Source organism: Prenolepis imparis, unplaced genomic scaffold, assembly GCF_030444845.1.
Source record: "Prenolepis imparis isolate NDT839.2.m4 unplaced genomic scaffold, iyPreImpa1.0 SCAF_4, whole genome shotgun sequence".
NCBI lineage: Eukaryota > Metazoa > Arthropoda > Insecta > Hymenoptera > Formicidae > Prenolepis > Prenolepis imparis.
In genome coordinates this window covers 19,011,805-19,037,615 of record NW_028141162.1, presented here as the reverse complement: position 1 = coordinate 19,037,615, position 25,811 = coordinate 19,011,805, and the positions used below count along the sequence as shown (strand labels likewise).

At 34.2% G+C, this 25,811-nt stretch overlaps 1 protein-coding gene and 1 pseudogene across 2 annotated transcripts; both read right to left on the bottom strand.

The window, feature by feature from the left end:
* Nucleotides 1-1,975: 1,975 nt before the first annotated feature.
* Nucleotides 1,976-16,793, bottom strand: LOC145934785 (juvenile hormone esterase-like; annotated as a pseudogene). The gene is made up of 5 exons (XR_014425108.1): nt 16,688-16,793; nt 8,528-8,823; nt 7,354-7,553; nt 2,626-2,784; nt 1,976-2,175 (listed from the first exon to the last, which is right to left on the bottom strand). The product of XR_014425108.1 is annotated as a juvenile hormone esterase-like (transcript).
* A 4,400-nt stretch (nt 16,794-21,193) lies between these two features.
* On the bottom strand, nt 21,194-25,729 carry LOC145935237 (uncharacterized). The gene is made up of 3 exons (XM_083036384.1): nt 25,300-25,729; nt 23,471-25,204; nt 21,194-23,118 (listed from the first exon to the last, which is right to left on the bottom strand). The coding sequence occupies exons 1-3, from the start codon at nt 25,727-25,729 to the stop codon at nt 21,194-21,196; spliced, it is 4,089 nt and encodes a 1,362-aa protein (XP_082892510.1).
* Between the last annotated feature and the right edge of the window lie 82 nt (nt 25,730-25,811).

The following is a 25,811-nucleotide window of genomic DNA, read 5'->3' as shown; positions in this document are numbered from 1 at the left end:
GTACAATTTAAAAATACTTGACCGTTCCAAACGCGAGATAATCGCTCAAAAATTGCATTTTTTTCAGATATTACATACACAAAAAGTAAGAAAATCTCATGTTTTAGCTTTTAATAATTAATAGGAACAACAAGAAAATAATATAAGACAGATATATGGAAGAAATAAATTACACTTTAGGAATATGTTACACTCTAGAAATATTAATAAAAAAACTGAAATTATTAACCGTTTAGTTTTAGAAATGCAATAATAAAAAGATGTTTACTTTCACGGTTATTCGACGTGAAAGAGCGATTGAAAAGGATGCGCCGCAGCTCATTGTTTTGTGTGTGAAGGTCAGAAATACTTAAAGGTTTCACTTGTATAACCATAAATAATCAGATGTTTTAACATTTACTTATAAAATTTTGAATTGTACTGTCGCAAGACGACTGCCTTAGGAATATATTTTAATGCTTTCTTTTTTTTTATTATAAATAAAGAAAGCAAACCAATATGTTTATCGGCAAAATATAGTTTATCTGTTAAATAGCTCTATTCTTGCTCGAACGAGTCGATATTTTCCATTCACGATGTTTCCAATGTATATCGAGAAAGCCTAACGTACGAAAAATCATGATAAAAATATGCTTGCATTTTTTTGTACCTACGTAGGTATGATTTTTGCCTTCGAGCGATTGCTGTCCGATGAATCATGCATTGCATATTTGAAGATAATATTATGTAGGGACAAGGAAGGACAATAGAGAACAAGATATACTTTTTGGTTGACTGTAGGTAGAAGTTGTGTAGAAGAAAAGAAATGAAACAATGTCCTTGTGGTCTTGACGGAGAGAGCATTTTACTTCGTATATCTCAGTTTTTAAAAGAAAATATAAAACTAGAACTGATGTTCAATATTTCCTCATGCCGATGCTGCACGAAGTATTGATGAAAAATTAGAACCATGTATTGCTCTATTTATTCCGGCCTAAAATCCTTTTTGATTTTTTTGTCTTATATATTACAGATTAATATAATACTTTGCAGTTAATAGTAATACACAAGACTCTTTAACAGACACATATTTTTTAGAAATTTTGTAACATTTATGATGCTCTATAAATAATTATATATATTTTTATAATTACATATATATAATTATAAATATGGGAATTTATAATAATTATATTTTATTGTTTAGATTATTCAGAAAATTTAAGAAAAATATCATATACTCTTTAAAAAATGGAATATAACTGTTCACGTTGAAATAACATAGAAAAATTGTGCACAGATTATGTTATTACTATTTGAGAAAATTAATAATCACAAGATATATATTTATCTTTTAATTTTTGTTAATAGGAAGATTATAAAAATTATGACTCTTAATTTTACGACAATATCTATGAATAAGAAATTAAGAAAATGTGCATTGATACCAAATGATTTCATAAAATGCATTGATGTTTATGAAGAGAGACTTAGACTTAAAGAAGAAAAAAAAGAATAACCTAAGCCTTGTAGAAAAAATATAAAGAAAATGCAACTTGAGAACATATACATTAGATTTAATATCTTTATTAAAATAATTTTAATACAAAATTTTATAATAACCCATAATTAAAATTGTTTATAAAGTTTCAATTAAGATTAAAAATATATTCTTATAAAATAAATTTTGAAAATCAATTCTTAAAAATTCTTAAGAGATCTCAACATTTTGAAGTTCTTGCAATCACTGAAAGATCTTCGTACAACAATTTATAAAAATGTTAATTACAACTGTGAATTACAACTCGTCCTTAAAATTTTTTAAATCTGCATCTATGTAACTTCATCCGATGTGTTAGCTGATTCCAAAATGTCATTCTTTCCGAGAGAAGATTGTTTTCCATAATTATCTTAGACGAATTTCCTATGTATAGATACTCTATTAGTAATTATATAGTAATTAAATAGTAATTAGTAGAAACTAAATTACATCGATGACTTTGAATCTAGCTTCATCGGATTCATCGATGTCTTCATTGCCGAAGTAGAATTCGCGAATACTAGTGCTTATTTCATCTCGAAATTGTGTATCTCGAAGACGGTATCGCTCTTCGTAGTATAAGCTGAGAGGTGCAACATTGTGGAAATCACTATTCAATTTCTTCACATGTTCACCCTGATCTCGTCCGTAAATACCTGAGGAGCATCTTATGCATAAATTGTTTGTTCAACTTAAAAAAAATTTTATATAAGAAATTTTATATTACGTTATCATAAAATAAGATTAATCGAAATTTTAATAATGCTTGTGTCGAAGAATTATCCAATAATTTATTAATATGTAATAATTTGCAACACGGTTAAAAGTGTGATGTTAAAACTGTATTTACATGTTATCTAGATTTTGTTTCTAAAACAAATACTTTTATAAGATTTGATGCAAGCTTTGTTGAAATAAGTTACAGGAAGAAGTAGTTTTCCGATCTTATTCTAAAAATTATCTTCAAAATTTTATAAATGTTTCTAAGAAAAATTATCCTGCGCAGTTTTCCGATAATTGTAATTCTAAAATGATAATATCATGTAAATCTCTCGGTTTTTGAGCTGGAGATCTATGTAGAAAGTTAGTAGTCCCTTATCTGTTACCTTAAGGGTTCCTTCTTCTGATGTAATTCCTGTCATCCAAGGTTTATCAGCTATACGGCCTTGTCGCACGGAAATTAATGGATCTTCCGCCATAAAAACACCTGCGTGTCTGGGTTCGATCACTGGTTTAAAGGGTATCATTGGACAATAACCATAATGCTGAGATAAAACAAGGGATAATTAATTAATTTAAATTATAGAAAAACCAGTTGGAATAAAAACATATGTTTGATAGGAAGATAAATAAGGCTTTGTTGAATGGTAATAAAGAAGTATGACATAAGAAAACTAATTAACAACAGTGCTAAATAGAGTGATAAACAAACTCTATAATTAAATATCAAAATAATATCAAAATAAAGGAAAAAATATTGAAATAATTAAATATTAAATAATAAAATATTAAAACATTAAAATATTAAAATTAAATAATAAATATTAAATAAGTATTAACTAATAAAGTATTAAAAATAAAGTTAAGTCAAGATTAAAAGAATCGAGCGATTTGTGTGATTTTCAATTCACGGTCTATAATGTATTGCGCGTTTATTAAAAATTCGATCAGTTTAGCCTTTACTGAAAACCGAAAATCTAAAATACACGTTTTTTGATTACAATATTAATCGTTCAATGTAGAAATACAAATTTGTTTTTATTTTTATATTTAATAAAATTATTTCTACACAAAATAAATTCATTTTTATGCAGATTTCTAAAACATATGTTATTTTTCTCAGAATTAATCATCTGTTCGTTAATAGCGCAACATTTGAATGATTGATAAAATATGCAGAATATCGTATTCAAGAAATAGGGAAGATTTCTATTATCGATATCATAATTAGCGATGACGATTCTTTAGTTAATCAGTCTCTTGTTTCCTGTTTTTTTTTTTTTAAATTTTAATCGATAGAGATGCGCGATGCACGAGCGTGAATAAAAATGTCAATTACATATACAGAAAAACATGCACGTCTCGTTAAACTGGTTTTTCTCGCATCGCCAGAACTTTGTGAACATATTTATTCACACAGTTTCGTAACTGAATTAGATTATTTAAAACACATATTACTCATAAATAAAAATTATCTTGTCAGAAAAATTCCTACGGCGCCTATTCAAATAAATAAAGTATCAACAAACAAATAATATCGGTCATAATAAATAAATAAATATTTTAACAAATTTCATGAATATATATACCAGGTGTCTCATTTTAAAGGACCCACTCAAATATCTCATTGTCAGAAACACTGCGTTAAATCGAAAAATGTTTTCTACAAAAGTTGTAAGGTTTCGAGGGGAACATAACATAGTAATATTCATTTGACCTTGGGCAGCATCTCCAAGGTCAAGTGAAGGTGAGAATTTGAAGGTGAGAAGATGAATTTTGAAGAAAATAAAAAAATGCTTCAGATAAAAGTTGTTCAAATTAATTAGTAGAAAAAGATGTTATAATAAAAATATGGGTTTCCATTTAAAAAATTTATTCTCACCTTCACTTGACCTTGGAGACGCCGCCATGAATATTACTATGTTATGTCCCCCTCGAAACCCTACAACTTTTGTAGGAAACATTTTTTGATTTAACGCAGTGTTTCTGAGATATTTGAGTGGGTCCTTTAAAATGGGACACCCGGTATATATATATGCAGATTGATGAAAACGTGATCTATCATCATAATTTTTTTCGAGTTTATTTTAATTTTGCATCGGGACACGCCTATTCCAAAGTGGGATAAAATGACTTCGCGTGACTGTTCACGGATCATGCAACCATATCAATGTCAGTACGTAAGCATACATATATAATTTTTCTGAAACTGATGCACGCGCAGAGATATAGAGCTTGTCTCTCACTGTTACGCTTTTAACAGCTGTGCATGAATGTGTTTAGATGACATTTTAAGTTAAATAGTAAAAGTAAATAGTTCACGCGCATACAAAATATTAATATTACAAACTGGTGTGTGTGAAGTTGGCGTCTCATTTTGTGGAAACTCATAAATAAATAAGAGTTCTGGCTTTATTTACAATAGTTCTAGAGTTCCTGATAGTTTAAACAAATAGTTCCGGCCATTAAAGCAAAAAAATCGATTCGGACAAACTGAGACGCCAAGTTCACGCAGCGAATGTACATGCCCAGAACTATATGAGAACTGCTTTAAATGAAGCAGAACTATTAAAAATCGACTGGCGTCTCACCTTTAAAGTCGAAAAAATGCATTTTTCGATCAAAATAATTAGTTTAAAAAAGTTCTAAGTGATTTATTTATCAGAACTCTTTGGAAATGTAATGTACATGCCCAGAACTATATGAGAACTGCTTTAAATGAAGCTGAACTCTTGAAAATTGACTGGCGTCTCACCTTTAAAGTCGAAAAAATGCATTTTTCGAGTAGAATAATTAGTTGAAAAATTTCTATGTGTTTAAATTATCAGAACTCTTTAGAAATGTAATGTACATGCCCAGAACTATATGAGAACTGCTTTAAACGAAGCAGAACTCTTGAAAATCAACTGGCGTCTCACCTTTAAAGTGGAAAAAATGCATTTTTCGATCAAAATAATTAGTTTAAAAAAGTTCTAAGTGATTTATTTATCAGAACTCTTTAGAAATGTAATGTACATGCCCAGAACTATATGAGAACTGCTTTAAATGAAGAAGAACTATTGAAAATCGACTGGCGTCTCACCTTTAGACTCGAAAATATGCATTTTTCGGGCAAAATAACTGTTTCAAAAAATGTCTACTTGTTTTAATTATCAGAACTCTTTGGAAAGGCAATATACATGCCCAGAACTATATGAGAACTGCTTTAGAATAAGCAGAACTCTTGAAAATCGACTGGCGTCTCATCTTTAGACTCGAAAATATGCATTTTCGGGCAAAATGATTGTTTAACAAACTTTTTAATTGTTTTAATTATCAGAACTCTTTAGAAATGTATTGTACATGTCAGAAACTATACGAGAACTGCTTTAGAATAAGCAGAACTCTCGAAAATCGACTGGCATCTCACTTCGACATCTATAGCTATTGGTATCCGGTTGTCTTTATTTTTGTTTAATTAGTGTTTATTGCTTTTAAAAGGTAGAACTCTTCTTAGAACTCGTGTAGAACTAAAGATCTTTTCATTTCTGATAATTACTGATAAGGAAAACGCCGTAGGACAAAGTGGTGAGACGCTGCGTGAACTTGACGTCTCAGTTTGTCCGAATCAATTTTTTTGCTTTAATGGCCAGAACTATTTGTTTAAACTATCAGGAACTCTAGAACTATTGTAAATAAAGCTAGAACTCTTATTTATTTATGAGTTTCCACAAAATGAGACGCCAACTTCACACACACTACAAACTGGACTTGATTTATGTGCTCGATTTTTTACATAAAGATTACATCAAAATAGTAATTAACAATTTAAATCAGAGATTACATTAGAATAATTATTAATAATTTAAATAAGATTATATTACAAATAATAAATGTGATTCATATACAGGATGTTCTATTTTAAAGAAATAAAAAAAATTTTATATTAAATAAATAAATAAAAAAAAATATATATATTTTATTAGACTTAGGTATAAAAGATAAAGAGCCAGAGAGAGAAGGGAATAAAAATTCATAAATTTCATGCAACACGTAGCAACGCTATGCACACATGATTGGCACCTTAACGAATGCCTTCAGATACCTGTCGAAATAAAGAATAAAGAAATGCGTAAAAAGGCCGCACGAGAAAACATTTAACAAGCAGTCAAAGTATTAAATATTCAGGTCAAATTCCAGCAGTTAATTCAAGTTCTTAGATCATATATATACATACTTTGCATCTAATTAAATGTTACATTTGCACACTCTAAGACACCTATATTTATGTGAAAAATATACGAAGCCTATAAATCGACAGAGAAATTAATTAGTAAGAAATAAATTGTATTAAATTATTCGATAATTGAAATTATTTATACTTCTTCCTTTTACTTCGAGATTTAAGAAACATGATTGAGATCGTTTCAACATTCATTCATTTAATATTAACGAAAGAAAAACTCCAGTAAATTAGAAGTATAGTAAAATAAATTGTTTATTTTTAAATAATCTATAATTGTAATTTAAAAAAAATTGTATTTTTTAATTATAATATTTCGTTTTACATATATTAAATTGTCCCGTTTAATTTTTACATTACGATAACTGTCATATTCATGTTTTATTTATATAATATTTTTTAATTATATTATATAAACTCTCTTAATAAAATATTATTATTGTTGAAAATATTATACATGACATCATCTACAATGATTCGTTATTATCAGAGATAAATATGTTAAAAAATTCATTTACCTACCTAGAAAAGACGATCGGTACCAATAAATCTCCTTTGCGTTTTATATTTTTATATTAATATTTAATTTATATTTTAAACTATATGCATTATTATAATTCAAGAAAAAATATAATGTATTAAAAGATAAATATTTTTTATATTTTATATAATATAATATTTTATATATAATTGATATCAATTATTTATATAATTAAAGAAAGAATATAATGAATTTAAAGATAAATGTCATTTAAATATTTTAAAGAGATAAATTATAAGGAATTAAAAACTACACAAAGGCCGGAGAGAATAAAAGTGTTTCACACATATAGATGCAAATATATATACATATTAATGTGATTTATTATGAAAATCTTGCCAAAGACCTTACCTTCTGAAAGAGGGTTCACCATATGGTAATGAACACTTGCGCCTCCCGCACTTTCGCCAAAGAGAGTCACTCTGTTCGGATCACCGCCAAAAGAAACGATATTCTCCTGCACCTATCGCATGGCTTGCTGCTGATCTTTCAATCCAAGATTGCCCAGACATTCCAGGTCCTCCGTACTCAAGAAGCCCAGCGGTCCAAGTCTAATGCAAAAAATCGACGTGTTATTACGCATAACACATCTGTTATTTAAAAATCGATTTCTCTTTGAATTACGAGGCGCATTTTTTAAGTAAGGACCGTTTTGAAATAAAAAAAAGATCTTAACAATATAAAACTATAAAAAATAATTTATTATAGCCAAAAAACTTCTACAAGCTTACTTTATTTTTCCACATAATCATCATAAACGCCGTTACTAAGTGGTTCAAGACACAGGCGGCAGACTTTTAAGAAAATGGAATTATGAAGCTGTTGAAATTATATCAAAAATAGGTGGAAGTCAATGATGATTATGTGGAAAAATAAAGTAAGCTTGTAGAAGTTTTTTGGCTAAAATAAATTATTTTTATATGTTAAGATCTTTTTTTTATTTCAAAACGGACCTTACTTTAAAAATGCGCCTCGTATATAAAAGAAATTGTAATAACTTTCTTACTCCTCCTCCCCAATAATTGCGTAAAAACAAACATCATTCATTGTGCATATAATATTTTTACATAACTTTAATATAAGAAATTACACATCTCTGCGTGTAAAAAATTAAATTACACAATTAATCTTAGAGTGACATTAGTCATCCACGTGGTATAAAATTTGAATACACTTATTGTACTAAAGTGTAAGTCTCTTTTTCAAAATATAAAGTTACATTTTCATTATTTTTATAAAATAATTAGTTGATAAAAATAAACGAAAATGAAAACTTTTATGATTATTTTGACAAGAAAAATTTTGATTAGATTTTATCTTATCAGAGGAACATTTTAAAAAATCTTACGTAAGAACTACTTCAACTTCCTTCTCCCAAAAACCTAACGTAATCTAAGAATGACCCCTATATGTCTTTATATTTTAATTCGTCTGAAAATAGATGACAGATGTCAATCATGCAATCAATAATGTCATTTAATAGCGACCCCTTCAAGATTAAAGAATAATCAAGATCGAACTTCACCGAAAATTGAGGCTGACGAGGACAAAATCGTGATCCAGCAGAAATTTGGGCCCGTAAAATTCGGAATGACCAGCCCCGGTGAGCCATCCGCCACCGTGAAACCAGATCATGACCGGATATCGATGGGCGGTGGATGACGGCGTTTCGGAAGCGCGCTGCGTATAGCCGTTCAGGTAAAGACAGTCCTCGCCGCCGATGATCTCTTCCTGATATGTGTAGCTATTCCGTTGCGTACAAATTTCCGCGTTTTCCACAGCTGCTCGTACTCCGTTCCAGGCGGCCGCGGGTTGAGGCGGCTTCAAAAAAATTAAATTGCGATGATTTTGATTCATCCATGCATGGAAATTGATCTTGCGAAGGCTCGACGATGCTGGACAAATTAAGCGTTTCAAGGACACGACACTTTGGTGAAATAAAGAAATTTATCTTGTCTTGAGATCAATAAATTGTCTTGGATACTAAGATATGAAAGAAGCTAGTAAGAGTCAAGGACAGATATTAGGTGCAATAAAATTCTTTTTAAAATCTTCTATACTTATTTTGAACGTTTCCACTCTTCGATGATCCAAAGAAAGGACCAGAAAGTTAAACAATAGGTATAGAGAAATTTAAAAAGAATTTTATTGCTCCTAATATCAGTGCCTGACTTTTACTAGTCCTTTTTATGAAACTGTCTTGAGACACAATATGAAATTGTTGTTTCAGAACGTTCAATTAAATTGTTTGGTTTCTTTAGAATTAGTCAATGTTTTTAGAAGTGGAGACAAAAATATTATTAATAAGAGAGCCGAATTTAGCGAGAGTAGGCAAAAATTTAGTAATAGAAAAAATTAAGTAATAAAAATAATTTCGATTATGTTTTAATATTATTAAAATTTTATTCCTAAAATTGTACGAATATATAATAAATATATATTACACATTTGTACAAAATAAATATTATAAACATCACGGGAATTGTATATAAAATCTAAAAATTATAGTGTATAAATTTTCTACAAATATAGATGTTTTACTTATATTGCAGAATTGAATATCGAAAATAAATTTAATACGGGCATTTATATTTATTATTATATAATATTTATTATTTAACGAGTCTTATTTGATATGATATTTATATTTATTATAATATTAAATATTTTATAATACTGTAGTTTTATAATATAGTTTAATGAGATTTCCAATTGTGTTTTGCTCTTCCGTTTTTTACGCAAAAATGTTCTGAAAAATGAACCTTATATTTAATATGTAAATGTTCAAGTGTAGAGACAACAAATTTCGCATTGATGCGTCAGCCATTTGTAATGCTGATTAATGTACATGTATATTTTATGTTATTATTCGAAGCGTAGGTAATTTATGCGCGTGCTTATTCTTGTAAGCGACTTATACGTATGAGTAAATTATTCCTGATGAGCAAAATTATGACGATGTTTATGATTAAGGAAACTCGTTTGTCATACTTGTATTGGCTTTTTACAAAATTAAGTTAAAATTATTTTTAATTTAGCCATTTTGATTTATCGAAATAGAAAAAATTTGCAAAAATGTGTAACATTATGTGTAACATTAAAGATCTTTATGTTAAATATTTTAAAATATTAATTGTTATATTTAATACCATTCTTGACATAAAACTCAAGATTTGATCTCGAATCTCAATTCATGATTCAAATATTAACCTGATATTATTTGTGATATTAATTACAATTAAGTATAATGTCTTTATTGAAAAATGTAAAATTTTTCAATACAAAATTTGCAAAAACAAACCACAGAGTGTGTTGGTGAATGACTTTACTCGTGTTTATATTTGCATAATAACATCTTTTTTCATTTTCAGAATAGATCGATGATATTACGTACGAAGAATTATGCAATGTGTTTGTGATTATCTCATATTACATAATTGAGAAAAAAAATAATCGACAGCTAAAGACATTTAGACTTTTATTTATTAAGAGTTTCCTATAAAAAATTTAACTGCAAGATTTAATTAGAAAGAATCAATAAGCACATACATTTCTTTATAAACATAATAGTAAATAAAATATAGAACGATGACGTATTAAAACATACATTAAGAATAAAATAAATACTTTAAATTCTCATTTTATTTATATTTATTTATATTTATATTTTTATATATTTACTTTTCATTATATTAGTAAATGAGAAATACATTATACAAATTCGAGTAGAGAAAATTAAGAAATATATATTATACATTGCTAAAAATTTTAAATTAACATTTTATATAATTACATATGACAAATGTTAAAAAGAATTTGTTATATAATAAAATAATAATTAAATTTGATACGTCAACATATTTTAGTTTCATTTCCGCTATTGTTACGGTTTACTTTATATCTAATTGATGATAAATTTCCAAGCTTCTAGAATTCAAAATTAATATCAGATAATTTTTCTCTCTTCCCCTCTCTCTTTCTCTCTCCTTTTTTCTCTTTTTTTCTCTTATATCCTTATATCAGGTATTATATTAGCATCACTGAATACGCGTGATGTTACGAAATAAACGATGAATAAAATGCAAGGAGCAATCTCCGTAAGTCGTTAAATGACGAAGGCAATCGACCAGCAGAATATCTAATGCGAGCAAAATATAATTAGCATGATTTCCGTGATGTATATATTGCGACGTCTTTACCCGCCTCGCGAACGCCGATCGCGAAGGGGGGTTCGTGCAATCTCAAAAGTTCAACGGTAATGATTAGTTATTCGTTAACGATAGAAATTCCGGTATCCGGAGCGTTCGTTAAATATACGAACCTTCGGTAACCGGGGTGCTCGGTAATTCGGTAACCCGGTATGTTCGTGAAATAATTGGGCGCCAGGCGCGATTTCTCGCGCCACGGTAACGAGAATATTTTAGAGTAGCGGAATAGCGGTCCGGCTGCGCCTAGCCCAGTCTATGGCAGAGGGGCGCGATTCTTAAGTAACACAATGAATAGATTCTGGAGAGGAGGGGGGGAAGCATTCGATATACACTTTCAATATTTAACAAGCAAGTATATTTAACATATATTACATTAAATGGACATTTACAATTATCAAGCTAATAATAACGGAGTTACAAAAAGATTAACATACGATCGGAACAAAGCTCGGTAGAGAATATAATCGCGATATACAAACGTATTCGAAGTGACAATAACAACGGTAGCGAACAATAGGTGCGAGAAGATAAGTGCGATATCCAAAAACTCAGGAATGCGATCGCGGCATTCCTCACGCGCGCGAGACTAATGTCTTCACAATCGATATATCGGGATGTCGGAATATTCGGCGAACGGTAATTACGGTAGATTTGAGAAGGCTCAAATGGCTCACGGAAAACTTTTATAACGCTATTATATAATACGGTATTTACGGAATCTTCACAAAAATTGAATACACGGTAATGTCGCGGTATACGTACGACTCTCGCAGAGTAAAACGCAATTTCAATACGGTAACGTTAACTCGCAGAAAGCGACCCCGCGCAAATTCCGATGCTCCTTCACGCGATCTTAGAATTCCAACCAAAGAAACGATACGGTATGATGTGGTACGATACAATATATTGTTACGGATATTAATTTATGACTACTGTGTGTGTGTGTCGGCGGCAACTTCCCCGAGAGGGACACTTTCGCGGAATCCGGTCTAGCTAGTATCGCGGTAACAATTATCTGGAGCGATTATGCTCTGAAAACGGAAACGGTAATTCGGTATAAAGCCGCCGATTTTACTCAGCCGAATTTAACCCACGGCACGGTAATACACGACACTAGCTCAATCGGGAACAATAACTACTCATGAGCTACCCGAGTGGCGGCTTACAGTATCTCGCAGTGTTGCGTATCGGCTGTCGTCCCGGAGTTGCTGCTCACTCTCATAATCGCCGGACAGAAGTGACTCTCCGAGAGAGAGTCCTTAGGTCCCTCAAGTTCCGCGCCGATTTCCCACGCATCCTGTCGATTTTAGATCGCCGTGGGGTGGCCTGGATCCGCCCATCGATCCCCCAGCGCCCTCGGCGTTATATCGATGATTTTCGGGGACTCGTCTCCCGCTCTTTCCGGTATCGTGGCGGTATCTTTCCATAATTCGTGATTCCCGGGGTTTGAATTGGCAGGCTGGCCGGGCCTTCATCCAATTCTCCCCGCGGGTGTTTATGGACTGACACGGGGCCCTCCACTCATTCTGCAGCATGAGGAGGTCTCTCGGTGTCCGTTATGGTTTCCAGCTGATCTCTAAAACAATTTATATTTTAGACGGTATATCGGGATGGTGGTAGCGACGGGAACTCGATACATGACCTTCGTTGCGGTATCCTTCCTACGGTAGCTTCGTCCTCTGATCTCCGGAGTCTTGCTTCACATTTTGCTGAGGGGTCCTCCACTCAGGTAGTCGTTTCACGATTATTTCAAATCACGTTCGGTCAATACGGTAACGCAGGAAGTATAATACAAACAAAAATAAAATAAAATATAATTTTATCGCGTTAAGGTCGCTCCCTCTCAGGGTGTGAGGGGCAACCCCAGGACGGCTCTTCCCCCTCTCCGGTCGAGCTTTCGCCCTTGTGACGGCGCTCAAAAGGCGTCACGTCACAATATATACTTCGCTTATATTGAGGATAAAATTTCAATGCCTGTCACTTCTATTCAAATATACAAGATGCCCTGCATCTTGCATTATTATCACCTGCAAGAAACTTGATAAGACAATCTTTCGTTTTTCACATCTCATCAGTTATAATTAATCAGTAAAATCGTATTATAATTAATCAGTTGTAATTTACTTCATTATTTTGAGATCGTTAAATTTTCTTACATTTATTAATTAAATACAAGATGAATCTCTTCTGTATATTACATTTTATTTGAAAAAACATAAAATGTAAAAAACAGTAAGAGAGGAAAAAAGAGATTAATATAAAAATTATTTCAATTGACACAAGCTATCTTAAAATATCTCAATTAATCAATTTTTTTTATAATTCTATTTGTTTAAAGAAAAATATGTGTATAAAGAATTAAATATTACTTAAATATTGCGACAAAATATAAAATATACTTGACAATTAGAAATCATAAAAAAATCTATCTAGTTATTAGTAAGTTTTAAAATAATGGCGAGGGAGAATATTTATTGTTGATAAATAAGAGCTAATATGGTTATTTAATTATTTATAAATTCTTACATTGCAATAACATGTATTTATTCGTAAGTTTATGCGTAAACCGCATAGAATAGTTTTAGAAACATATTTGAAATATTCTGATTTGAATATACTTTCTTATTTTCTCTTAAAAACACTTTCAAACGATCTTCCAATCGACTCAAATCATATAAACGCTTGCGGTAACATATTTAACTTGCTTCGCAAACACAATAAATTTAATATTAAGTGTCTTTGCACATCTTCTTTAATATTAATACCTTTTTATATTAATTTTTAGCTTCTCCTATTTATATATTTATCATTTAATTATCTTTTCAATTCCTATCTTCTATTTAATGTGTGTAAAGTGCGACTTACATCATTAAATAATTATGCCATTTGTTAAATAGCACTAATGAAAACATTTTATGTATTTTATTCTATAAAATTTTATTGAATTAACTTTCATTTATTTTATAATAGAGATAAACATATTTCGTAACTTTATTTTGAACAAATTATAATTGTAACTTTTGATATTTATAATTTTATACTTTGAACTTTAATTTTGTATGTTTTAACTTTAAAAATAAAGTAAGCTTGTAGAAGTTTTTTGACTATAATAAATTATTTTTATATCTTTATTATATCTTATTAAGATCTGTTCAATTCAAAGTTCGCGAATGGTGATAGTGCGCGACGTGGAGTGAGTCGGGAAGTGATAGCGAGTATGCTGGTACCACGAAATAACGAACGCCTGTTTCCTATCGAACTGTAGTCTGTATTTCTCCTTTATCGAATATTCTGAATATACACTTTCGCAATCGTATAGAGACTGGACTCTACTGAGAACCACAATAGCAACGGCCGAAGTTAGGCGAACTATGCTTTTAGTCACAGAGATATCGTACGAATTTCGGTTTTGCTTTCGGAGCGACTGAGACGCGAGCGCGAGAAGCGGCGGACGAAAAACGAGAGCGAGCGTTTCGGGGAACGTCAATTTATACCCTCGACCTTCCAGAAAGTTCCGCATCATGAGATCATCGTTCGAAAGGTGAGCAAAGCGTGGTACGGGATCCTTCTGGAAAGTCGGAGGGCAAATCTGTTTGTTTCCCTATTTGTTTGCTTACGGACGGTTGCCCGAGAGCGTTCTAACGGCGCGGCTTGAAGGGCCGCGCCTTGCGCGCGCGAAACTATCGGCGCGGGCTCGAGCGATCGCGATTGGCGTGCGGGCCTGAGAGTGGTAATCGGCCCGACGGTGGCGCCAAATTCTAATTGATACGCCGCTCGCTGGACATGAATCAGCTGTCGCGACGGATCAGTCACTCACCTGTTCACACACACATACACACATACATTTTTCCTTTCATTCGTCTTGCTTGATTCGCAACAAGATCTTTTTTTTATTTCAAAACGGATCTTATTTTTAAAATGCGCCTCGTATTATTATATTTTTATATTATATTATTATTTTATATTATATTTTAACTTTATATTTATATTTTTAGAAAACTTACATATACTGTATTGTATAAATATAATTATATTTTCAGAAAATTTTTATATGAATCTTTACATTTCTGTATATTAGTTTTATAATATATTAATATTAATAATAAGAGAGAATTATATACACATATATGGAACACATGCAAAATTACTAATTTATGTATTATGTATAATATAATATGTATTTTAACTATCGATGCAATAATGTTAGCAACAGTCCATAACGTATGCAAAGCTAAACGATGCACGTGCTGTATTTACAACGACAGAACATCACATGAATATAAAGAGACGATAAAAAAAAGTGTCGAAACATTCTATATATTATTGAGACTCTTTTTTTACAATGAACTCGTGCTCGGAAAAATTTATCATATATTCATCTGATTGTAACATAATTTTTTCCGCGAAAGGAAGACGTAATAATACGATACGTAGGATTGATTTAAAAAAGTGCGAAACCACTGCTAAATTTAATTGCAACAGCGGCGGTACTAATTGCGAAGAAAAAAAATAACTAACGACGCGTAAATCCGGAGGAGAAAAAACTCGATACTTTTATTATTAGGATTATTATTACGTGATCGCGCTACATAAGGCACGTGATTGCCGTGCAAAAGTCCCTGACGCTGCTTTCTGAAGGATTGCGCGATAAATCCATTAGGAATCATTAAGGATACAGCAAGCAAGTTTAGCTAATTAATTCTGCCTCATTCTAATCTTATAATTTTTTAAATTATAAATCATAATGCAGCTAGGTCAGTTCGTACAAGTTTTCGCAATTATTTTTCAATTATGATAAATATTGTTGATTATTTAAGTACTAAATATATATTCAGCGACTTTCGGACCAATATTTTTTCTCGCTTATATTTCATTTGGGGGGGGGGTCAGAGGGGAACGTCGGAATTAAAAATCTCGAGTCGATATTATTCCGAAAAAATCTTGGCAGTATACCAAGTAAAAAAATTCGTGCCCCGTGCACAAGTATTTAATTCCAACGAAAAATTAAAAATTTCGTTGGAATCAACGCACCGAGAACCGCGTACAGCTCCTATAACCTTCTTAATTCTCAATTTATATATATTTAGCTTAAAATATTTTTTTAGAGCGAGATAGGTGTCAAACATGTTTTTAATTTGCAATAAACAATTGGATAACTCTTTGATATATATATTCAAAATAAAAGTTCTAACGAATTAATTAATCAACAGGTAGAATTAATTAATGCTCGCTTAAAAGTAAAGATATAAAAAAATCTTTATTATAGATTTACATTCCTAAATTTAAATCTTAATTACTTTAAAGCTATTTTTATCACACTGTTTAATATCTCGATTCGTTTTCAAAAAAGATTCGCAGAATTAATTAGAAATTAATGGGAACTAGAAAGTTTATAATTTTTTTTGATTGACTATTTCAGAATTATTCTACCCATTTTGTTAAGATCTAATTGCCTAAAATAAACAAAATAATCTTACCCTAAATCTGAGATTTCCGATCGGTGGTGCAGCATAGGGAATTCCCAGGAATGCATGAATGTCTCTTCCGAATCTTATACGCATTGTTGCACCTATCAACGTGCCATTTCGCACTGTTGCTATTGATAAACTATAGACGGTATATGCATTAAGTATAAAAAGATAAATGAAGCCTAATTGGATTAGTATGTTATCTCGGACTTTCCACATTTTTTTCGACACTCCTAAAGTATCTGAAGTTCAGCTTCCGATCGTCGAGAGATTTTATAAAGAACCTGTCAACAATATTGTTAAAAATATGTAATATTTAAATTTTATATAAGTTTAATATATAAATTACAGTTATAAATTACAATATATTATATAAAACGCGATACATGCATAAAACAAATATTTCATTACAAAGATATGTGTAAACGAATATCAGTATTTGTAGACTGTAACAAGAAGAGATAAAGAGAGAAATGCCTGAATTAAATTTTGAAATAAATAATAAATTTATTATATCTATAATTATATCTAGAATCTATAATATAGATTTTTATCACATTAATTTTTGCAAATATTCCTGTTAAAATAACAATATAATAATTAAACTGTTATATTTTAATTAACTATAGTTATTTATATTATATATGTATATATGTTGCGACGCCGTCGCCAATCTCGGAAACGCCGATTCCGAGGGGATAGCGTGCAATTGTTTATACATCGGTAGCAAATCGGAAAAGTCGGTAAACGGTAATCCGGCGGTATCTCGGTATCCTCACCAAAACGAGATCGATCTTATTGGGCGCCAGGCGCGATTCCTCGCGCCACAGTAACGATATTATAATATCGATACGGGATACGAGTCCGGCAGCTCCGTATATGGGAGAGGGGTGCGGTTCTGGGGGAAATAGCTATATCGGAGAGAGAACGTTATTAGAATTAAGACCGAATTTTCACAATAATTAACACTGTATATTTAAAACATAGTAAAAATGAATATTACAAGAAGGGTATAGAACAAGGATAATTTACAAGCAAATATACTTAAATAGATATGACAACGAGGTTTTACAGACACTTAGATAATTAAACGGTAATACAATAGGTAATTCGGCCGGGAAACGACACCCGGTACGTAATCTAAATGCGATCCAAAATGTGACGAAGTAATACACGGAAGTATTAATTTTCGCGAATGATATAAGCGTTTACTGTTTCAAATATACGAAGATACTCTTAAGTCCTAATCACCTTGAATAACAAAAAAACGGAAACTTGATCGACAATTTCTTTGATATTGATACTTGCGTTTCGAGAGTCCCTCGCTCCCGGCGCGAAGGTCGCGTAAATCAGATACTAATAAAATCGGTACATAGACTCTATCGGAATCCTAGACGGTAATTTCGTGAAAGGTACGACTCTCGCAGAGTTGCTATCTATACGGTAACGCTAACTCGCAGAGAACGACTCACGCAAATTCCCTCTTTAAGTCCCGTGATTTTAGTCTGCATAAACGTCGATGATTCTTACTTTATTGAGTTTAAACCCACGGCACGATACGGTACGATACGAGACAATAATACAAATGTTAGTAACGACGACTGTCGGTGGCAACTTCCCTGAGAGGGACACCCTCGCGATACCCGGTGTAAGCTGGCCTCACGGCAGCGATAATTTCGGAACGATAATGCTCCCAAACGAAATCGGTAATTGTAAGATATCTCGTTAATGAGATGCAGCGGTATTCCCTGAACGAACGTATAACTCGACGCCAGCCTGCACCGGGACTTATTCCTATGAACTACCTGAGCGGTGGCTTACAATATTAATAGCGAATTCCTCAGCGTGGTCGGGATGCTTCCGGGCTCGTCCTCACGATTTGATCGCTCGCCGAACAGTGTCTCTCTCCGAGAGAGTCTCCCGGTTCTTCGAGTCCCGCGCCGATTTCCCGCGCATCCTGCCGATATTCAACCGCCGAGGGGTTTTGGATCCACCCATCGATCGCCCGTCTTTCCACGCGTCATCGCCGTGGATTTCGGGAGTACTAGATGTCGTCACCGTTCGGTATCCTTGCTGTTATATAGCGGTGTACGACGGATATGGCTCCAGGTGTCGGAACTGGCAGGCTGGCCGGGTCTTACTCCAGTTCCTCCTGATTTTGCGTTTAGCCGTATGCGGGGCCCTCCACCCATTCTGGTCGGTATCCTTTGTCGTATTATCCTCGGTGGAATCTATAAAAAAGGTGTATCAGAGGTCGGAAATTAAGATGGCGGTAATGGCGGGAACTCGATACGTGACCTGGGAGTTGGAGGCGTCTTTATCGGTGACCTCCTCGGTATTCTCCCATGGTGGTCTGCTCTCCGGATTTCTTGAGTCCTGCTTCACAATTCTATAAGGTCACCCTCCACTCAGGCAGTCGTCTCGCGCCCCCCCTCCCTTAAGGGCGATTCTAATAGTATCGGTACGGTAGCGCGGAAGGAAATATAATATATTTCGAGGTCGCCTCCTCTCAGGTGCGAGAGACAACCCCCGAAGCGTTTTCCTCGCCCCCCTCGGTCGAGCCGTAGCCCTTGTGACGGCGCTCCCGAGGCGTCACGTCACAATGTATATATAATACAAAAATATATATACGTAATATCTGTTTGAATACATCTAAATATTTAAATAGAAATATTTAACAATTTACCTCTATATAATAAAAGTTATGGCTATATAGAACGAACGATTTGACTATCATTATCAAGAGAGATCATTAACAATAATGAGAAGAAAAAGATAATATTTATATTGAGTTTGATTTATGACCGACATAATTATAGAGAAAGTGAATTTATTCGTATGTCTATATTGCATCATCAAATGATCAATGATTTTCAGTATCATCTATACGATTCGATGAGCCGCGATTAAGCAAACCACAACACATGCTAGAGAAATTGGTTTTACAGGGAAAATGTAAAATAGATTCAAGATCAATGATACATAAGTGACGAGTTACGAAATAAAAAAGAATGTACTCTTAATTACTAGTATAATTAATTAAAAAATAACTAGTAGATGTATAATTCATGGAATTTATAGAGTAGAAAAATTTAAAATAATTAGCTAAAAAATTAATAATATTTGACACTCCATCAAGATCGGAAGTGCAAGAGGAGAATTATATGAGCTATGCGATAGTTTAATTATTCATACTCACGGGGGCGGATTCATCGCACAGTCATCGCAATCACATCAAATGTACCTACATAAGTAGGCTACGATGCTCGACGTATCAATCTTGTGCATAGATTACAGTTTAGCCCCGCAAGCTCCCTATCCACGCGCCCTTGAAGAAGTTGTGTATTCTTACGCATGGGCGTTAAAGCATGCAACATTACCCGGAAGTACAGCGAAAAAAGTGATATTTGTCGGTAAGTAAATATTATCTTTGTTTTGAATAACGTTGACTCGCTTTTTATTGGAATGTAATCTTTAATATGGAAGGCAAGGCCCTTTACAGTATTTTTCCAATGGTCGTATTACAATATATTTGCCCATGCGTTCGCGGCTGTAGCCAGAGCGGAAGAGAGTCGAGAGAGCGAGAGAGGCGCTTCATTCGCTCACGCCAGCGCCGAAACCCAGCGCGCCACCAGTCATGCGCTAAGGCGACATTCTCTCAAACATATCGCCTCCCTTGAAAGGGTTAAACCCTTTAAAAAATTAAGGACTTGTGTGTCCAGGAAGCGATTGGATCCTTGATGGATGTAAAACTAAATTATCTGAAAACAAAGAAAAAGAAAGGGGGCACGCAGAAAGAATATATTAATCTCAAATTTGCCATTTTTGTTGCATCGAGAACAGAAACAAAAAATGAAAATGTCAAAGAAGAAAAAAAGAAAAAGAATAAACTCAATCCTTTCGAAGTGGTAATATACAGGTTTTCGTGATTGGTCTTTTATATGTTCCTTTAACGGTTCGAATGGACACTACTCGTGTTACTCCGTCATTTCCGGGGTGAATATCTTCTATTCGTCCGACCAACCACTTTAGTGGCAATGAGTCTCCCTCCTGAATCATGACCATATCACCAATATTGGGCTGCAGTCCTTTGGAAAGTTGCCATTTGTTTCGCTGTTGCAGTTGCTGCAAGTATTCACGACTCCAGCGCTTCCAAAAGTGCTGGTATATTTGATTAATATGCTGCCATCGTGAAAGTCTATTAGTTGATAAGTGCGTAATATCCTGTTGCGGAATAGAGGTAAGAGCGTCTCCAACTAGGAAGTGCCCAGGTGTTAGATAGGAAAGATCATTGGGATCAGCTGAAAGAGGTGTTAAAGGGCGCGAGTTCATAACAGCTTCAATTTGAGTGAGCACAGTGTACATCTCTTCAAATGTTAATACCGCATCACCAACGACGCGCCTCAAGTGATTTTTAGCCGACTTTACGGCCGCCTCCCAAATGCCCCCAAAATGAAGAGCATGGGGCGGTATAAAATGCCATTCTATATGGTCCTTGCTTAATGCGATGTCCACCTACTCCTGATGATGTTTACCATGCAACATTTGATAGAACTCTTTCAATCTGTTAGCTGCTCCTTGAAAATTTGTCCCGTTGTCTGAGTATATGTGCGACATCTTGCCCCGACGAGCGATAAAGCGATTAAGAGCATTTAGAAATGCTTCAGTAGAAAGGCTACTCACTAACTCTATATGTACTGCTTTCGTGGCTAGACATACAAAAATCGCTATATATGCCTTTACTATTTTGGCATTACGAAGCTGACCCGACTTTACATACAGTGGCCCACCATAATCCACACCGCTGGACGCAAATGGTTTGGATGGTGTCACTCTAGGAGAAGGCAATTCACTCATGACTGCTTCGGACGCACGTGGAGCTGCCTTGAAACAAATTATACATTTTTTAATATATTTTTTGACGCTACTACGTGCTGCAAGGGGCCAATATTTGGCACGAATAGCCGCCAGAGTAGCTTGTGCTCCTGCATGCAAGTATCTTTGATGTTCGTACGCTGTAACTAATTGTGTGAATGGATGATGAGCTGGTAATAAAATAGGGTGTTTTGCGTCAATTCCTACTGCTGCGTTTTGAAGACGCCCGCCTACCCTTATAATGTTCTGTTTGTCGATGAATGGCGATAAGTTTAATAAGCTGCTTCTTCTTGGAACGTATCCCTTTGACTTAAGAGCTTGTATATCTTCTTTAAATGCTGCTTCTTGAATGATCTTCACCAGGCGCAAGGTCGACTTCACCAATTCCTGCGTAGTTATGCGCCCTGTGATCCTGTTCTCTGCTCTGCTTCTTACATTGTGGATAAACCTCAAACAGAGTGCATTGATTCTAATTAGCTTGTTTAGTGAGGAGAATCGCTCAAATAAATTTTGTGCATCCTCTTCTTCAATAGTGATCATGGCATTGACAGCTCGTTTTTGTTCTGGTAAATCTTCTGATGACAGCCATGGAATGTTAGTATTCCAGTCTTGACGCTCCTTATGTAGCCACGTCGGTCCCGACCACCAAAGGTCTGATTTGACTAAAGATAGAGGAAGAGCTCCTCTAGATACATAATCTGCGGGATTTGATTCTGTTGCTACATGGTACCAGCTGTTTGTTTGTGACAGTTTGTGAATTTCACCTATCCTGTTGGAGACAAAAGTATTCCATTTTTTGTCGGTTGCCTTTATCCAGTGCAGAACTATGGTGGAGTCCGTCCAATGGTATACTCTTTCTGGCTTGAGGCGTAGTGCCTTCAATACCTTGTCCATTAGTTGTGCTAGTAGTAAAGCTCCGCACAATTCTAACCTTGGCAGACTAACTGTCTTTAAAGGCGCAACTCGAGATTTTGAGCACAATAGCCGTATTGAATTTTGTCCTTGGGGAGTAGTAATTTTAAAATACACGCAGGCTCCATATGCTTTCTCGCTTGCATCCGAAAAACCATGTATTTGAATCTCCGAGGCGTCCTTGCATGCCACATATCTCGGGAATCTGAAACTGTGAATCGTATTTAACTGTGATTCATAGTTTGTCCAGGCGGTGTGTATGTCCATAGCAACAGTTTCGTCCCATGCCAAATTCAATTGCCAGACTCTTTGTATTAACACCTTTGCAGTGAGGGTTATAGGTTCCAGCAATCCCAACGGATCAAATATTTTAGACAACGCTGACAACATACTTCTTTTAGTTACCTTTCGAGTGTTGGCTATATTGATGTCATATTGAAATTCATCATTGATTATATTCCATTGCATGCCTAATGTGCATATTTCTTGGCTGCTGTTAATGAAGTGAACCGGCTCATGAGAATCTGTGCATGTTATGTCCTTTAATACTTCCGGAAAGTTGGATGCCCATTTCCTGAGTTGAAATCCTCCCTTTTCTAATACACTTATAGTTTCATCACGAATCTTCTTTATTTCGTGCTCGGTGTTAGCTCCTGATAATAAATCGTCGACATAGAAATCGTTGATGATTATGGCTGATCCTATAGGGTAGCTTGATGAGTTAGGCCAGTTTCAACATTGCCCTTATTGCCAGAAAGGATGCACATGCTGTGCCATAGGTTACAGTTTGTAGTTCAAATTCAGATATTTCTTCACTTGGGTCGTTTCGTCAAAATATAGTTTAAAAGGCAGTTTGCGACTTGTCTACTTGCACCTGCCTATACATTCGTGCAATATCCGCTGTAATTCCATATTGGAAGGTGCGGAATCGTAGTAGGATTGAAAAGAGATCTTGCTGTAAAGTTGGTCCTACCATGAGGCAGTCATTTAATGAGATTCCAGTACTAGTCTTGCAGGAGGCGTCAAACACTACACGCAGCTTCGTCGTCAGGCTGTTACTCTTTAATACTGCGTGATATGGTATGTAGTAACGTAGTGTTTGCTTACTTGCTTGCTCCTCAGTAATGCGTATCATGTGGCCTAAATCTGAATACTCAGTCATAAACTGTACGTATTGTTGTCTTAGTAGTGAGTGCTTTTGTAATCGACGTTCCATGGACAAGAATCGGCTTAAGGCCACACTGCGAGATTCGCCAAGCTGTTGCACCTTCGTTTCCTTGAATGGCATCTGTACGATGAATCGACCGTCCTCACTTCTCTCCGTAGTCTTCATAAAGTGGCTCATGCAAGCCTTTTCTTCAGGATTAAATGGAGCTTCAGTGATGATCTGATCCATTTCCCAGAATTTGGCTAAGTTTTGATTAATCTGATGATTGATTGATACACTGCATAGTCCAGATTTTGTAAATATCTTCCCGGGAAGTTTTCCGCCAACGATCCATCCTAACTGTGTCTTCTGAAAAGTGGGTTGATTTTTATGCTTTTGTATTTGTCCCACACATATTAGTTGCCAAAATACTTCAGCCCCTATAAGCATGTCTATTTCATTTGATACGTGAAAGTGAGGATCAGCTAGTCTTATGTTGCTTGGAATCTGTAAATTGTTAATGTTGAGGTGAGTTCGAGGCAGGTTTTCAGTAATAGCATTCAGTACATGACATTCGATTTCTTGTGAGAATGCTGTGTTAATTGATTTTATGCGTACTTTAATTGCATGGCAAGAGTGCGTCTGAGATTTGTTTATGCCGCTTATGGACATATTGACTCGTTTTTGCGTCAGATTTAATTTCTGAGCTAGCTTCTCAGTGATGAAATTGGATTGAGATCCTGAGTCTAATAATACTCTGCATGCGTGAGGCTTATCGATAGCATCAACGACGGCAGTTGACAGTATGACTTGATAATACTTATCTTGAGTGACATGATGATTCAAAATTGCTGCGTTAGAGTTATTCGATTGCTGAGATTGACTCGTAGCTTCCGTATCCTTTTGATGCTTGTCTTGTATGTGTAGAAGAGTGTTATGCTTTTTGCTGCAGGCTTGACATGTTGATGATCTGCAATCCTTTGCTTGATGAGAAGTTGAACGTAGACAGTTGAGGCATAACCGCTTAGCTCTGACTTCTTTATTTCTGTCCGCACTTGACAGTTTCAGAAAACTAGAACATTGAAATATATGATGTTTTTCTTTGCAATAAGCACAATAAATGTTGGAAGTAGCTACGTGAACGTTGGTGATTTTATTGTTCTTTCGTGGGTTTAAAGCGGATGAGTCTCCAGATGCCTTTTTGGATACGACTGACATTGCTTTACATTTGTGTGCGAGAAAGTCGGTGAGTTGCTTCAACGTTGGAATTTCACCCGTCGGGATGTGGTTTTCCCATTCACTAACAATGCTAGAATCCAATCTTGTAATGATTAAGTGAACTATAAGGTCGTCCCAATGGTCGATTGGTCGACCTAGACTCTTTAAAGAGCGTAAATGTCTCAGTACGTCGTCGATTAACTTTCGCAGTGCTATATAATTGCCTTTCGTCACCGTGGGCAAATCATACAATGACTTTATATGTTCTTGAGCTATTACGCATTTGTCATCGTAACGCTGTTTCAATAATTCTAATGCTTCTTGATAGTTATCGGGAGTGATTTCCAAAGACTTAATGACATGCGCGGCATCGCCTTCGAGACATGAGATCAAATAATGAAACCGTTGTATATTCGTTAATCTTGTATTTGCATGAATCATAGAGTCAAATGTATTATAAAATGGATACCAATCTCGTAATTGCCGTTAAATTTTGGTATAGCAATTTTTGGCAAATGAACTTGACTAATATCGCGAACGTAACCTTCAAGAGGCGGCGCTTGAGCTAGTGGCTGATTTACATTTCCGGTTTCACGCGCGGATGATAATAAACGTTCGATTTTGCTGGCAATGCTGAAGTAATTTTCTTCGAAACTCATGTATTCCCTCTCTTGCTCGGTCTTAAATTGTTCTACGTCATCTAAATCTACAGCAGTAGCTAGTAATTCATCAATTTGTACTTGAATTTCATTAAATTGATTCCAATATTCAACGAATTTTTCCTTTCGCTGTTTTACGTATGTGATATCTATCGACTGCAGATCTATCGCGTCGATCGCGTTTCGCGTGCGTGTACACTGTGCTTTTATCATTGTTCGTCTAGCTTTAAGAGCCTTCATTTTTCGCACTGACATTGTAAATGATATGCTTTATGTTGTATGGGACAGGGAAATAATGCAAGAAAGTTGGAGACTTACCCCG

What these genes read in the sequence shown, in the direction of transcription:
- LOC145935237 (XM_083036384.1), bottom strand. Translation starts at nt 25,729, where the DNA reads ATGAAGGCTCTTAAAGCTAGACGAACAATGATAAAAGCACAGTGTACA. An exon ending in TAACGGCAATTACGAGATTG is followed by an intron (nt 25,205 to 25,299) that starts GTATCCATTTTA and finishes CATGTCTCGAAG; the next exon opens with GCGATGCCGCGCATGTCATT. An exon ending in TGACGCCTCCTGCAAGACTA is followed by an intron (nt 23,119 to 23,470) that starts GTACTGGAATCT and finishes ATTTATTATCAG; the next exon opens with GAGCTAACACCGAGCACGAA.